Raw genomic sequence first — 16,187 nt, 5'->3', positions numbered from 1 at the left:
TTTTGTGATCGATTTTTCCTCCTTACTCAATGCCTAAATGTTGTTTTTTCCAGCTGTTCTAGATCATCTGAATCGGGAGAAGCACTCTTATCGATGTAACACTCATAACTGCTTTCTAGTGTATCAAAATGTTCCGCAACAGTTAGATATAAACACGTACTGTATCCATTCACAGCTTACATTTTCTTTTGTAAAGTACAGAGTGATATGTTTTTCTATACTCTCTTCACTTCACTTCTCAAGATGTAAAAATATTTCCCAGCATCTGTTCCAGTTTGGTTGTAGGTGTGTTTTCTCTCATCCTTTATTACGCAGAATATTCACAAATTGTGATAATCTTGGAATCCACACCTTCACGTGCCGGTAGATTGTAATTACCCTCTGTAAGGCGTTCCTCCCGCTGTCTGGTGACAACAGTACCACTAAGCGTGTCTTCTATAAGTGCTTAATCCAATACTAGTACATAGTGTGCGCGTATTGTACATTATACTTAATGTGGGCACACTATTACTATTGGAATGTCCTCATTCATGTCGGGTTGTTTTCAATCCAAGGCGAATGCACCTGTCATTGTGATGTTATGATACACACATCAATCTTCAGTGTTAACATATGTAATGTACAAGTGCTTATACAAGACAAGCCTTAAAGGCGGGTACATGTATACTAAATATATCCTACCTACCGACAACAATGGGCATTGCCATACAAGCGTCCTGCGTGCTACTACCTCGATTGGGTGGGTAGACCGGTAAATTATCATTATTATGAAGACATATAGATTACACAAGCCTTTACTCTTCGGTTTGATGATCAAGCAGCCAATTTATGTAAATTACATTGTTATCATATCGTTCATGCATAATTTACCAGTGCTGTCCATGATAAAATCTTAAAAAATTATCTGAAGTATTTTTACAATTGAATATATTTTCGATAACTGGATACAGCTGTGAATCTTTTTCCTTATATATGTGCGTTGTTTACAATATTTAAATTAAAATTGCAAAAGACGAAACATCATTCATTCAAAACTTTGTCTTGTAGTTTTGTAAAGTTTATCGTGTGAAAAGGGGAGTATTTGTTTTGATTCAATTGAACCAACCATAGTGTGATTATAATGAATGTGGGCCCTAAAGCGTATCAGAGATTAGTCTATTTCGTGTACTTTTTGTACTCTTGCGTAGGTCAGGCATGATAACGATCTTACACTACCATTATTTTCTATTATAGCGTGTTCACTTCCCGGTTTATCCTCTCTAATCTCAATCAACATGAATGGTTTTAGATCTGTCTGTAGAGACGCTGTCCACGCTAACACTATATTGTAGCATAGTGTACAGGGATTAACATAGTTTATCATGATACTGGATAAAAGGTGTTGGTCTCGGCTGCTTAAACGATGTAAAGGTGATGAAGATAAATCAAAGAGAAAAAATAATCTACCGATGGAATTTGAAAATAAAACTTACTGTTGCTATGACGTAACCTTCCCGATTCCGACGAAGAATGAATTTGATTGCAATAAATAGAATTTACGAATTGCCTTAGATATTCAACAACTTTATATATTTCAGACAGTAAAGGTTACTACGTAAATACCTTTAATGTACGACAGATCATATAGACAATAAGTTATTAATATCTATTTCATAATCTATTATTACCAGACAATGGGATCACTTCTTCCTGTGTATAGAAACCTGTACGTGTTTACTCAGACATAGAATAGCTATGAAGAACACAGAACACAGACGCCTTGTCAACGACAAACTTTGACTCTTAAAGAACAGTTTCTACAAAGAACCAATAGGGACAGCTTCCCACCTAAATGTATTATAAGCATGATTTTGTAAATTCTATTTTGTAAATTTTCCATCTAGATAACAACCTATGATACTTATATATCGCATTTCATTCGATATCCAATGACCTGTTTCCTATATGACGAATTTCGTGCACGATGTCGACATCTGACACACAAACTCACAAAGCAGGGTTTCGAGAGATGCAGGTGGATGAAAATTGCGGGGAAGTTTTATGATTGTCGTAATTATCCCATTGGTAAATACTCTTTATCTGACCGTAGAACCTGATATGTTCTATAAATAGCAAAATCGAAATAACGTCCAATACGAGTATACTCTGATGTTATGTTATGAGATTTCATTTATTGATGTTTACCACCAAAATGTAGATTCTGTTTCATTGCTATTTTGATATATATTTCAACTGCCAGCCTTTAATTACTTCCTAGATAAACCAATGTATATACCAGTAGTACTTTACCATGCCAATCACGGAGTGGTGTTATATAATATCTTCGATAAATGAAAATGATTTTTACCATATACTATCGGCTAGCACACACCTACCCATGGTTGTAATACCAATGGGTAATTTTCTTAATGACCACTTCACACCTGTAGCGTAAATAATTACAGGTAGTTTTAGCATAAAGAATGTAGAATGTATGTCTGGTCATATATCATATAACGTCTTACTCATTGTTAATGATAAACATACAAAAAATACCTCTACGCACGTGCTTATATTAATCTAAATATTGTTAGATATGTGAAATATGTAAAATTCTTTCGCAAATATAAAAATAGCGATGTTTATCACCGTGAATAAAGCATTTATATTCTTTGTTCTTAAAGTGCGTGTGAAAACGTCTAAAACATCAATATTTCAGAAGTTCTTTGACACAGAAGATCACAGGAAGAAAAATGGGAAATAATCAATAAATTATTAAATACTATTTCTAAAGAGGTAACAAAGGTCAAATACCATTATAAAATAATGATATTTCATAGTACATTTATAAAGGATCACTCAGTGTGCTGTTTACATTAAATCACTTACGGCAGAAGGACCGAATCCAAACTCTGAAGCTGCCAAAATTACAATATTCATGTATCCACACATCTACTGTAAAGACAATATCCATGTATCCACACATATACTGTAAAGACAATATCCATGTATCCACACATATACTGTAAAGACAATATCCATGTATCCACACATATACTGTAAAGACAATATCCATGTATCCACACATATACTGTAAAGACAATATCCATGTATCCACACATATACTGTAAAGACAATATCCATGTATCCACACATATACTGTAAAGACAATATCCATGTATCCACACATATACTGTAAAGACAATATCCATGTATCCACACATATACTGTAAAGACAACATATATGTATCCACACATATACTGTAAAGACAATATTCATGTATCCATACATATACTGTAAAGACAATATCCATGTATCCACACATATACTGTAAAGACAATATCCATGTATCCACACATATACTCTAAAGACAATATCCATGTATCCACACATATACTGTAAAGACAATATCCATGTATCCACACATATACTGTAAAGACAATATCCATGTATCCACACATATACTGTAAAGACAATATCCATGTATCCACACATATACTGTAAAGACAATATCCATGTATCCACACATATACTGTAAAGACAATATCCATGTATCCACACATATACTGTAAAGACAATATCCATGTATCCACACATATACTGTAAAGACAATATCCATGTATCCACACATATACTGTAAAGACAATATCCATGTATCCACACATATACTGTAAAGACAATATCCATGTATCCACACATATACTGTAAAGACAATATCCATGTATCCACACATATACTGTAAAGACAATATCCATGTATCCACACATATACTGTAAAGACAATATCCATGTATCCACACATATACTGTAAAGACAATATCCATGTATCCACACATATACTGTAAAGACAATATCCATGTATCCACACATATACTGTAAAGACAATATCCATGTATCCACACATATACTGTAAAGACAATATCCATGTATCCACACATATACTGTAAAGACAATATCCATGTATCCACACATATACTGTAAAGACAATATCCATGTATCCACACATATACTGTAAAGACAATATCCATGTATCCACACATATACTGTAAAGACAATATCCATGTATCCACACATATACTGTAAAGACAATATCCATGTATCCACACATATACTGTAAAGACAATATCCATGTATCCACACATATACTGTAAAGACAATATCCATGTATCCACACATATACTGTAAAGACAATATCCATGTATCCACACATATACTGTAAAGACAATATCCATGTATCCACACATATACTGTAAAGACAATATCCATGTATCCACACATATACTGTAAAGACAATATCCATGTATCCACACATATACTGTAAAGACAATATCCATGTATCCACACATATACTCTAAAGACAATATCCATGTATCCACACATATACTGTAAAGACAATATCCATGTATCCACACATATACTGTAAAGACAATATCCATGTATCCACACATATACTGTAAAGACAATATCCATGTATCCACACATCTACTGTAAAGACAATATCCATGTATCCACACATCTACTGTAAAGACAATATCCATGTATCCACACATCTACTGTAAAGACAATAACCATGTATCCACACATATACTGTAAAGACAATATCCATGTATCCACACATATACTGTAAAGACAATATCCATGTATCCACACATATACTGTAAAGACAATATCCATGTATCCACACATATACTGTAAAGACAATATCCATGTATCCACACATATACTGTAAAGACAATATCCATGTATCCACACATATACTGTAAAGACAATATCCATGTATCCACACATATACTGTAAAGACAATATCCATGTATCCACACATATACTGTAAAGACAATATCCATGTATCCACACATATACTGTAAAGACAACATATATGTATCCACACATATACTGTAAAGACAATATTCATGTATCCACACATATACTGTAAAGACAATATCCATGTATCCACACATATACTGTAAAGACAATATCCATGTATCCACACATATACTGTAAAGACAATATCCATGTATCCACACATATACTGTAAAGACAATATCCATGTATCCACACATATACTGTAAAGACAATATCCATGTATCCACACATATACTGTAAAGACAATATCCATGTATCCACACATATACTGTAAAGACAATATCCATGTATCCACACATATACTGTAAAGACAATATCCATGTATCCACACATATACTGTAAAGACAATATCCATGTATCCACACATATACTGTAAAGACAATATCCATGTATCCACACATATACTGTAAAGACAATATCCATGTATCCACACATATACTGTAAAGACAATATCCATGTATCCACACATATACTGTAAAGACAATATCCATGTATCCACACATATACTGTAAAGACAATATTCATGTATCCACACATATACTGTAAAGACAACATCCATGTATCCACACATATACTGTAAAGACAATATTCATGTATCCACACATATACTGTAAAGACAACATCCATGTATCCACACATATACTGTAAAGACAACATCCATGTATCCACACATATACTGTAAAGAAAATTTTCATGTAGCCACACATATATTGGAAAGACAATTTTCATGTACTCACACATATATTGGAAAGACAATTTTCATGTACTCACACATATATTGGAAAGACAATTTTCATGTACTCACACATATATTGAAAAGACAAATTCCATGTAACCACACATATATTGTAAAGACAACATTTATATATCCATACATATACTGTTAAGACTATTATTTACGAGAACTTAATTTGACGAGGACGGAATAAAACAGACACCTCGAATACAAAATTAAATAAATACATGCACCTCAACAAAACTGAAAGAAGAGCATTTTATAACTAATGAAAAGAAAAACAAACAAAAATAGAACTTCGGAAAAAACCATATAGTATCAAGCTTGAAGTAAAACAGCAAGAATGTGAAACACCAGAAAAACTTCGAAAGCATCATTTGTTTGTTTTCTTCGTCTAATTGCATCTTTGATTGTATCAAACTATAATGATATTATTCATTAACTGCACTCAAGGCCAAAACCAATCAAGAAAATACCGACATGGCAACAGAATCTCAATTCAAATTCAATAACACTATAGCACAATAGGAATTAAAGATTTACACGGAGAACACTGAATGTCCTGGAAGGGTTAGCGTCCTCTGCTTCATCGATAACAAAATGCTCAACTTCAAATGACACAAGGAAAAAGATAATGGCCAATGTATTGTGAGTATCTGTCATCTGTCGACACCTTGTACGGAACTCGTGATACCAGGTTGTTTGTTTCGTTGTAGGAAATATGCGGGTGGTGAAGAAGACATTTTCGTGTTCTTGGTTCCAGTTCAGGTGAGAATATACGAAGGACATGATCAATAAAGTTCTTGATATTTAAAGACATGACAGCATCAATATATCTGAAAGTGAATTGAAGGACTTGACATAGCAAAGTCATTATGACTTGTTTTGATAAGCTCTTCGATAAACACAGTCGTATATGAAAAAAACAAACTATCCTGGAGAAGGACACAAGTGGTTCCCATGGGTATGTCAAAGTTCTGTAGGATGATATTATGTTGCCAACCCAATCATTTTTCCTTTTTCGTATGTCTCTTCTTGGATTTGAATGTGTTTTTCAGAAAATACTCTCCAGTCACATGTAATCATACATTTGAAAATGAAGCTCTCTTGATTAGAGAATAAAAGTGTTCCTGTTGTTTCATTGAAGTGGTGTATAGAAGATAACATATGGAGCTCGACTTTTTCTGTTGCTCTGAAGCTCATTAGACGACGGGTAATTAGGGTCACTCGTTGCCACACAGAAGTGTTATGGCCTGAATTTGGTTACATGACATCCCAATCACATCAATACGACTGTAGACCAATCACAGGGACCTTTGAGCATACTAACTAACAAACGGTGTATGCCAACGTCAAGAAATAGAACAGAAATTCGTATAACACAACCAGTAGAAGATAAAGATAGTGACGTTTCGATGACTACATGGCCACCTTCATCAGACAAATAGCCAGTGTGCAGCGTACTAACGCTAAGGTTGAAAATAGTGTGACGAAATAAAAAAAAATTTGGAAAATGGTATGAATTGGTCCCGTGCAACATATTTAAATATTGAGGGGAAAAGTAATTACTTTAACAAATACAGGTAAGTGGAAAATGATAAGGATGAATAAACACTTTCCTAAACATATATGTATGTTTATTATTCCTTTTTTTTTAAATCTTACTTTTATGATGAAGTGTCCCATTTTTGGTATTGTCGACATCAAAGAAAGGATTTTAAACACGAGCACCTCTGACATTCGACCAAAGGGTTCTAACTATCTTTCTGCGAATATATTTGGGTTTTGGTTTCGGTCATGACAAAAATCAAATCGCGGATATATAGTTAGAACCCTTCGGGCTACTCTGACATCTTAACGTACAGACTTTTTATAGATATTGTTTCATTATAGATGTCTCTTATAGCTTATATCTTACATTTCTGATTAAGATTTATCATTTTATATACTTTTTATGGTTTATCTAATATAATCAAGTTCAATAATAAACCGATATGAATAGATATCAACTCGGTTTGCTGCAATTTAGAGTAAAAAACTAATTATAAACTAAAACCCGTTTTGCCGTAATACAAGGCGAGACAATTCACTTTTGACTCAAATCTGTATGCTTCACACGCTTGCATTTAATGACACGTTTAATCCTTAATAAATTGTTATGCTTATATTAAACCACATCAAGCGTTGTGGTTGACATGGCCTGGATATTGACAAAGTGTTTATCCCGTCGTCGTGAGAAGGGAAGCAACTCGTGTACGCTTGTACATCGATTAGAAAAAAAATGAAAGTAAGCGAAGACTTATTATATATAAGACTAATATTTTTTAATGTCGCTGTAACAAGGAATTATGAAGGAAGTTTACCAATCTAAGGTTACAGACGGCTTGTATTCAGTCTCCTTGTGTTTGTCTCGTGCAGAAAATCGTTTCCAGTCAGGATTATAGACAGTGACGAAATATTGTTTTACTATTATTAAATATTAAAACAATCGGAGACCATGCAGTATGGAAGTTTACCGTAGAACAAGATACATCTTGTATGTTTATGTATTTTTGCGTAGATCTGCTAATCAATTTCATAATTTCAAAATAGTTTCATTACATGCATTTAAAGACTTGGAACTTCGTCAGTTTTATAAAAGTTTCATCGAATAAAACAATTAAATCAAATGAAATTGATTTTTTTTTTAAATCTGATTGAGCATATCAAAAGGGCAATGACTAGTCACAAAAGTAATATACTCTTAACGTGTAGAGAGATAGTGAACTCATATTTTAGTGCCATCCACACAAACAACTTTAATGTGCTCATTATTATTCCAGGTGACATTGTGAAATAAATTAAGATTTTATTCCTTGCTGGAGTTAGGCCCTATGTTCAGACATTCTATTGTCTTTATTGTCAAACAAGGTCAGCAATTACTTAAACATCACATTTGTTATTATTAATATAAAGAGACACGTTTATGAGGAACTACACACGTTTGTTTTCATAACTAAATAACATTGTCAGTACAATATTCTGGAATGTGTTTTCTCATACTTGGTAACGTTCCTCATGTATGACTGTTCCGGAAAACTGCCCTATTTGTACGTGTTTTGATGTGGGTATTTAGCGTCTTTAAGTCCATTAACTTGGAACGCTTAAAAATATGCTCGTGAAGGTTTTTGTATTATTATCATAATCTGCTGTTTTCTCACGCTTGTGTAATAGTCAAAATTATATATGGGACGTTAATGATGGTTTAGACACTGGTCACGTGACTTTTCGTGAGAGGAAGTATGTAATTATCAAACGGAAATATTAGATAAAAAGTCTATGTGTTTATCCTACAAAATCTACTTGGAGAAATGTCATTTTATTCAGTGACCGATAAAATGCTTGTCCAGTACACCGACACTTTACCAAAGGCCGGTAAACATTTTTTTCAACATGCGATTTATCCCGTACACTGATCATATACTGACACACTGTGTGTCCGGTATATTGAATGTATACCGACATATAGTGTTTCCGGTAAATTGAATGTCCGACACACAGTGTGTCCGATATATTGAATGTATACCGACATATAGTGTGTCCGGTATGGTGAATGTATAACGATATATAGTGTGTCCAGTATATTGAATTGTACCGACACACAGTGTGTCCGGTATATTGAATGTCCGACACACAGTGTGTCCGGTATATTGAATGTATACCGACACACAATGTATCCGGTATATTGAATGTATAACGACATACAATGTGTCCGGTATATTGAATGTATACCGACAAACAGTGTGTCCGGTATATTGAATGTATACCGACATACAGTGTGTCCGGTACATTATACAGTGTGTCCGGTATATTGAATGTAAACTGACATATATTGTGTCCGGTATATTGAATGTATACCGACATACAGTGTGTCCGGTATATTGAATGTATACCGACATGCACTTTACCCTAAACTATTATAAGCATGGTGCTTAAATCGCATGATAAAATATTCAGCTTACGACCACGCTAAAATATACGAGCAAGTGAGACGGTTCATTTGACTTCAAAGAGGATAAAAGTAAATCTTACGCAGGTAGTAAACAAACCGCATCACAAGATGCTCGGCTATTGTTCTGTTATGTGTCCAAATATTGTACACAAATCATTTTACGTGTAGGTCTAGATTGAAATCAATATTGTTTGAATATGACAATTAACAACAAATTTCTAACTTGACCACTGTTGCTTGAAGAAATGCTCAAAACCAAATATATTAAATATTCATTTTCTGAGTATATTTTTAACGTAAAAAAAACGAAAGAAGAATAACAATTGAAACTATTTCCTGATAATATAAAATCAAATCTATGTTGTTGTTAAGATACGTGTAGAAAATCACGGGCACTCCGGACAGAATAACTTTCAACTGGGTAGATCAGGGACGTGTAATACTGTATTATACGTCCCTGGGTAGATAAAAAACATATATCTGAGCAATACAGATACGTCGTTGAAATTTGAATATATGTATTTAATGCTTTTGGATAAAAAGTATAATAATGTATATTTAAAATTACCCTAACCCAAAAAAACCTAAGCTCCTAATGCTACAGTATTGGATACTGAGTCTATTACTGTTTTCCTTTCCTTTTTTGGTTTCGCTTTTCCAGATACACACATTTATATGAAAACTAAGCGTTAGTGCGGTAGCAATATCAAAGTGATGTTGTAACAGATGACTTTTGATATAGCTCCTGTTAACATGGCACCTGCGTCTTGCATCATTTCAGCACCGAGAAATCTTCGGAACTTCTCGGAGTCTTCCATTCATTAAGCGAGTTTCAGAGCGACATCTGTCAGACAAGTTGAAAGTCATGCCGGTGAACAACTCAGTCTGTATGAAAAATGTGATTTGTTCAATAAGATGAACACTGAGGACGACGAAATTCGTTGAGCAGACGAAGGGATGCCTGGTTGGCGCCCGGATTGCTTTAGGGGCTCCGTGCACGAGCCTGGTAAGTTTGTTTACTTTCTCAGCACTCCCACCCCAGCTCTTGTGTTGTGTTGTTGTTGATCTGTTTGAAAAGATGGCGGGTGTTCTGAACTATCTACATATACTTTGATCTTAACATCTACAGGTGTAAACACTGCTTGAGAGTGTGTATGGAAGTACATGTGTAACATCACGCTAAACACGTTTCACTTTCATTCATTTGATGCTCTGTGAGACGTAAAACAAGTTCACAAAGTGAATTAACAACTTTTATTAACAACTGAGGCCCCACATCTCTCAGTTGAACTTGTTACATTTTATAGGGCACGTTTACACTGCAGTAGGTATACTGTACACTATGGAAGGTATGATATTATTTTGTTTCTACAGTAGCCTGTTGTTTTAAGAAGAATGATTTGATGATATTATGCAGCAAATGAATATACAGCCAGGGACGTATATATACGTCCCTGATACAGCATAGTGCATTAGTAACGACAATTTGACTGACAACAATTAAAGTAGTAAATTTTAAGCATCTTTCAATATTCAGCATTAGTGACTGGTGTGGTGAATTGGCTGATAAATCACATTTGATTTATCACATAATAATGAAGCTAGTTCAGAATGCACATGCATTGTATATGACATTCATGAAAATAATTACAAATATAAACAAAATTAAGAAAATTGTTTGAATACCGTAATAGGAGTAGAGTAGTCTAACTTATACATTTTTGACATTTGTTTGCACCAATTTCAGTTTCCCTTACTCTTCTCCTAGATCTCCACACTCTTTGACCCAAAAGGTTGCTTTCCCTTAAGTGGTTGAAATGGTTGAACCAGCTGAACCTGCAAGAGAAATGCCTTGTACAGACTAAGGCTAGCTTGCAAAATATTCGGCACATGCAGCTAGAACGGACCAGTCATATCTCTGTATCTAATTTGCTGAAAATTGTTAGTTTTTATAAATTTAATCATCAAGCAGAGTTGGTGCATGCACATGTTTCTGGAAATGTAATGCTATTAAGAACAAGTTAAAATTAATGATATATCATTTTTCAATGCTCTATGTTTGACAGGAAATCTACATACACATTTATATCAGTTCCAACATCGGGTACAGGAGTGTTTATGTATTGTGGAATAATTTCTGGCCTCCTGACCTGATTCAACTGGATTACACAAAAGCAACCTGTTATTACTGAAGAATTGATGTTCTAGAAAGCTATAATTGCTATAAGATGCATTTGTATTCATCATTTTAAAATTTGAGTTCATGAAGGTTTTTGCAAGTTCATGTTCTTTCCCCTGACGACTGAAATCAGAAGGATATTATAGTATCACCATTTATAAGCATTTAATTCTATGAGGGATTTGGATAAGACTTCATGCACTTGACCTTCATCTGTAGTGCATCTCATTTTTGAATGGCTATTTGATTTGTATTGATGCCATTTTCCAAGTGGCTCAGTTTTTGAGACGGGTGAAGGTGGGCAAGTTGTAAGGACGTCTGACTGTCTTTATCACTGGTCTTCCAGTTCAAGCTCTGGGTCATGGTTTTGAGATCACATATGAGGCAGTCGTCAGGTACTGGCTGCAGGACAGTGGTGTTTCTTTGGAAACTCTCTCCGGCTTTCCTTCACCACCTAAACCTGACACATCTTTAAATGACACTGACTGTAAGCGGAATGTAACGCAACAGTGAACTAAACTTAACAGTTTTTAATGATAGCCTTGGATCTTTGTGTAAAGCCATCTGGTTTGCAGAGGGAATGAAGTTTGGTGACTTTACTTCGTAAAACAATACACTTCTTCTGTTGCAAACACGTGACATCAGAGATATAATTATTAAGCAACACTCTTCAGAAAATATATGACATGTCGTGATGTCTTGTAATCTGACCTTATTGAAGGACACTTGAAACAGATTTTAATTATTAGAGAATTCTACAACTAGTTACGTGAAAATATGATACATTTGAAGTGCAGAAATAATTAACGCAAAGCAGACTGCAGTTGTACAGGGTAAAAGAATTACTGCATTTATGTGGCTTTGTTTTTATCTTTGTTTTACCAAATATGTTTAGAATTGTTAACCAGACTAATTAAGATTTCCCAGACTTGTCAGACAGATTTGTGGAATTAAAGAGTACCAGAATATTCTAATGGTTACCAATGGCATTGAGATAGGAAAATGCAGTCTAGCTTTCATTCTCAGAACTAACAAACAGCCTTTATTGATCTAGATGTATGTTTGATTTCAAACTGTCAGGTACCAGTAGCATCGATATCTGTGCCTAGCATATTGGTGTCTGGACATCGATTTATCATTTCACTCGAATGTAACCATGAAGTTTGGCTTGGTCCCAAATTGGTGGATGTAAGATAATTTTTATTTCAAATATGAATTCATGTGCAATTTACATTTGCAGTCAACTACTGCAACATAAAATAAAAAGTCACACATCAGTGAATTGGTACTTACATTGTACATTACTGTTTTTCTTTTGTTCTTTAAACATAGTTATATTAGTTTCTGTTGAATATTACTGATCATTTTGGACAATAATCGATCGATAATCAACTAATAATCGAGGAATCTTGATTTTTTGCAATAATTCATTAGAAACAACTACATAAAGATGAATTTAAAGGTTAGAGTGTTATTTATTTCCCGTTTTCTTAACAGGAAATTTGTGAAGAAAAGACTCTGCCATTTTGGTTAAATTCATCTCCTACGCATTGGAAAATAACATTTATGAAGCCCTTAAGTGGTGATGTTGACTAGTGTTGTTCAACTAGACACTTGATTGCTTCATAATGTTCATTGACAGGATCGAGATTCAAGACTTGTTTTGCCAAATATAGGGAAACATGAATGTCACTTTTGGTTTTAGTGATGATCAATCATGAAAAATTTTAGTCAATTAATTAGTTAATTGGTGTAACTAACCAATACTCAACAAAGTTGATTAATAGGAACATCACAATATACACATGAATGTTTATATAACCTCATACTTTAGACTGATATTAAAATTATTGAAATTTGCAATTAATAGAAATGATGCTAATTCGCTCGGTTATCTTTAATGAAAGTGCTGTTTTATATCTAAATATATGTACATAGATTTATTTTTTAAATATTCTATTCAGCCTACAACAAGCCAGGACCAGGGTGGGGGGAGGTATTGTCAACATACAAATTCAGATGCAAAGTTTGCCATTCTGAATTATATAGTAACATTACAAAATATATATATATATGTATTGTTTCATAATTTTTTTCCGGTTCAGTAATTATTTTAAGTTTCTATAACCTTTGTTTAATATACATCTATAGACAGGTTGGTTTGTGATAGACATTGTATAGAATCAATATCTGTAAACTGTAACACGTTATACATCTACATCATTAAACATCTACACTGAAAGCCTCAGGGAGGCCTATACAGTACCTATGTGTATTATTTATACATAGTTTCATGATTAGAAATAGTGCTTTACATTATTTTCCCTGCCACACCTGAAGCTATATTTTTATGATGCATCGTGGCATGATTAAAAAAATCTACACGATATTAGACTGCAGTAAAGATGAAACATTAAACTAAGCATAACATTTTCCCAACTGTGTAATGAAAATGTTAAAAGTTTCACAGAAATTAAGACATTGTTTAGCCTTTATGTTGCAGCTAATGTATGATGTAGTGTGGTATGTGTGTGCGGGGACTGGCATTTGTGGAGCCTTAATTTACTCAGCTGTGATCTGTCTCCCACAGACTATCATTAAACTCCCAGTTCTCAGGTCTTTATTGACCAATTCTGATTACTGCCATATATAATTACATTCAGCGTTATAGACAGTATTGGTAAGAGTTGGAAGGGAATGTCAATTCTATCAAACTAGAGTGTCTCTTGAGTATACTTCAAATTTACATGGCATATAGCTGACACATACATATTATGCTATGTATCGCTTTTCCTAACTATGCTGTCATTTTAAGTTTAGTATTCATGATATTGTAGTCAGACTTCTCTGCCTCATATAGCTCAGGTTTATGAATGAGCTACAATATTGATTGTTGTCAATTCCAGTAATATAGAGATATCAACTCACGTTAGTTTCAGGTCTGTTTTTGATGAAATTGAAAAGCAAAATTGGCAACAAAGTAATTGATATCTTTCATATTTCTGAAAAGAAAAGAAAAATAAATTGAAAAGAATTGTTTATATTGATCCTCAAGGTTATGGCAAACCCAATTTTTACAAAATAAAGAATAACTCAGTAATTTCTCGGCGTCCAGGGTTCGATTCCTGGAACAAATGTGAATAGGTATTGAGTCATCTGCCTGACCATGTGGGTTTTTCTGTGGACTTCTGTTGGAATAACGTTTTTAGCAATGGTTGTAACATAAATACAGTTTAATTAAGGAAAAAACCATTGTGATTTATAAACATTATATTTATATTCAACTTTTGTATACCCTGTAGACCATTGCAAGGTCTACTATGTAAAAAACACACATGTACTGTATTAAAGATAATTGCTTGCTCTACAAGCATTATCTTTAAATCTTACATTCATTTTGTTATCTGCAAGAATCTGGATATAATTCATTAAATAAATTCTTAATGTTGCAAAAATTCACATGTGTTTCTTTCTCAGGTTTTGTGAGCATGTTGATCAGTGTACAATGATTAGAAAGTCTGCTGAGTTTGTTTGAAATCCATTCTACTTTATTGTCATGGTTACCGTGATAGCGCTGTTACACTAGTACGATTTCATTCTTATTTCTTTGGTTTATTGGGTGTTGCTATGGAGACAGAAAAGACCTGATGGATGAATGATTTAATGTAAAGTGAATTCTGTTTCAATAACTATGAACTGATTTCTGATTTATTTTTCATCAATCCATTGCCCCCTGCTTGCCTGAATAAGATTATTATTCCATATCAATGGTGCTTTATTAAAATGTGTTAAACATGTGTGTAGTGTCACATGGTTATAATAGGGTAATTTTTTATTTCAAGCTGATTATATTGTATATCATGGACTGAATACTATAGCTGTATTATAAGACACGCCAGCGTCTGACGCAGATGGCAATGTCTGTCACACATGGCCATTGTTGGAAGGTGTTATGATATGAGATTGACTTAATTCATTTCTCGACATACAATTTTTAAATATTTAGATCTAGAACCTTTTCTGAGATATTAATCTTGATTTTTTTTTTCGTTTTAAGATATGGAAAGTTGTATGCTTTTATGAACAATCTGATGGCATCATTATTTTGTTAAAAAGATGCTTAGGAAATATATTTTTTTTAAGAGTTTGTTTTCTTAGCTGTAAAATTTGACATGGTATGTTGTTTTTGACATGTTATGCTTGTCACTAAAGTGTCAAATTTCAAGAGTTGTTAGAAACATTAGTAGTTTTCACATCCTGATCTCATGAATGGAAGACCAGACAGTTATGTACAAGCCAGGCCCTGTATACTGACAGCTGGCAATAGTATTAAAACACGACAGCTAATGGCCTTTGCTATCCTTCCTGAGTAAAGTTAAATCCCAAGTGTAATATCTGAAGACTGTAATCATCCTCGAAAGATGTTCACTTGGGTCACA

The 16,187-nt window shown here is 33.7% G+C and overlaps 1 protein-coding gene across 1 annotated transcript in view; it reads left to right on the top strand.

Moving 5' to 3' along the window:
• Window positions 1–10,526: 10,526 nt before the first annotated feature.
• The window catches only part of LOC132549283 (glutamate receptor-interacting protein 1-like), a 38,596-nt gene continuing 32,935 nt past the window's right edge, over window positions 10,527–16,187 (top strand). Inside the window, exon 1 of the mRNA XM_060213204.1 lies at window positions 10,527–10,575. Coding sequence (XP_060069187.1) covers window positions 10,527–10,575 — 49 coding nt within the window. The remainder of the gene's footprint in view (window positions 10,576–16,187) is intronic.

The sequence above is a fragment of the Ylistrum balloti genome, unplaced genomic scaffold, assembly GCF_031769215.1.
Source record: "Ylistrum balloti isolate Yb309-2 unplaced genomic scaffold, AGI_CSIRO_Ybal_v1 Utg370052, whole genome shotgun sequence".
In the NCBI taxonomy this organism is placed as follows: domain Eukaryota; kingdom Metazoa; phylum Mollusca; class Bivalvia; order Pectinida; family Pectinidae; genus Ylistrum; species Ylistrum balloti.
This window is presented reverse-complemented; position numbering and strand designations above follow the sequence as displayed.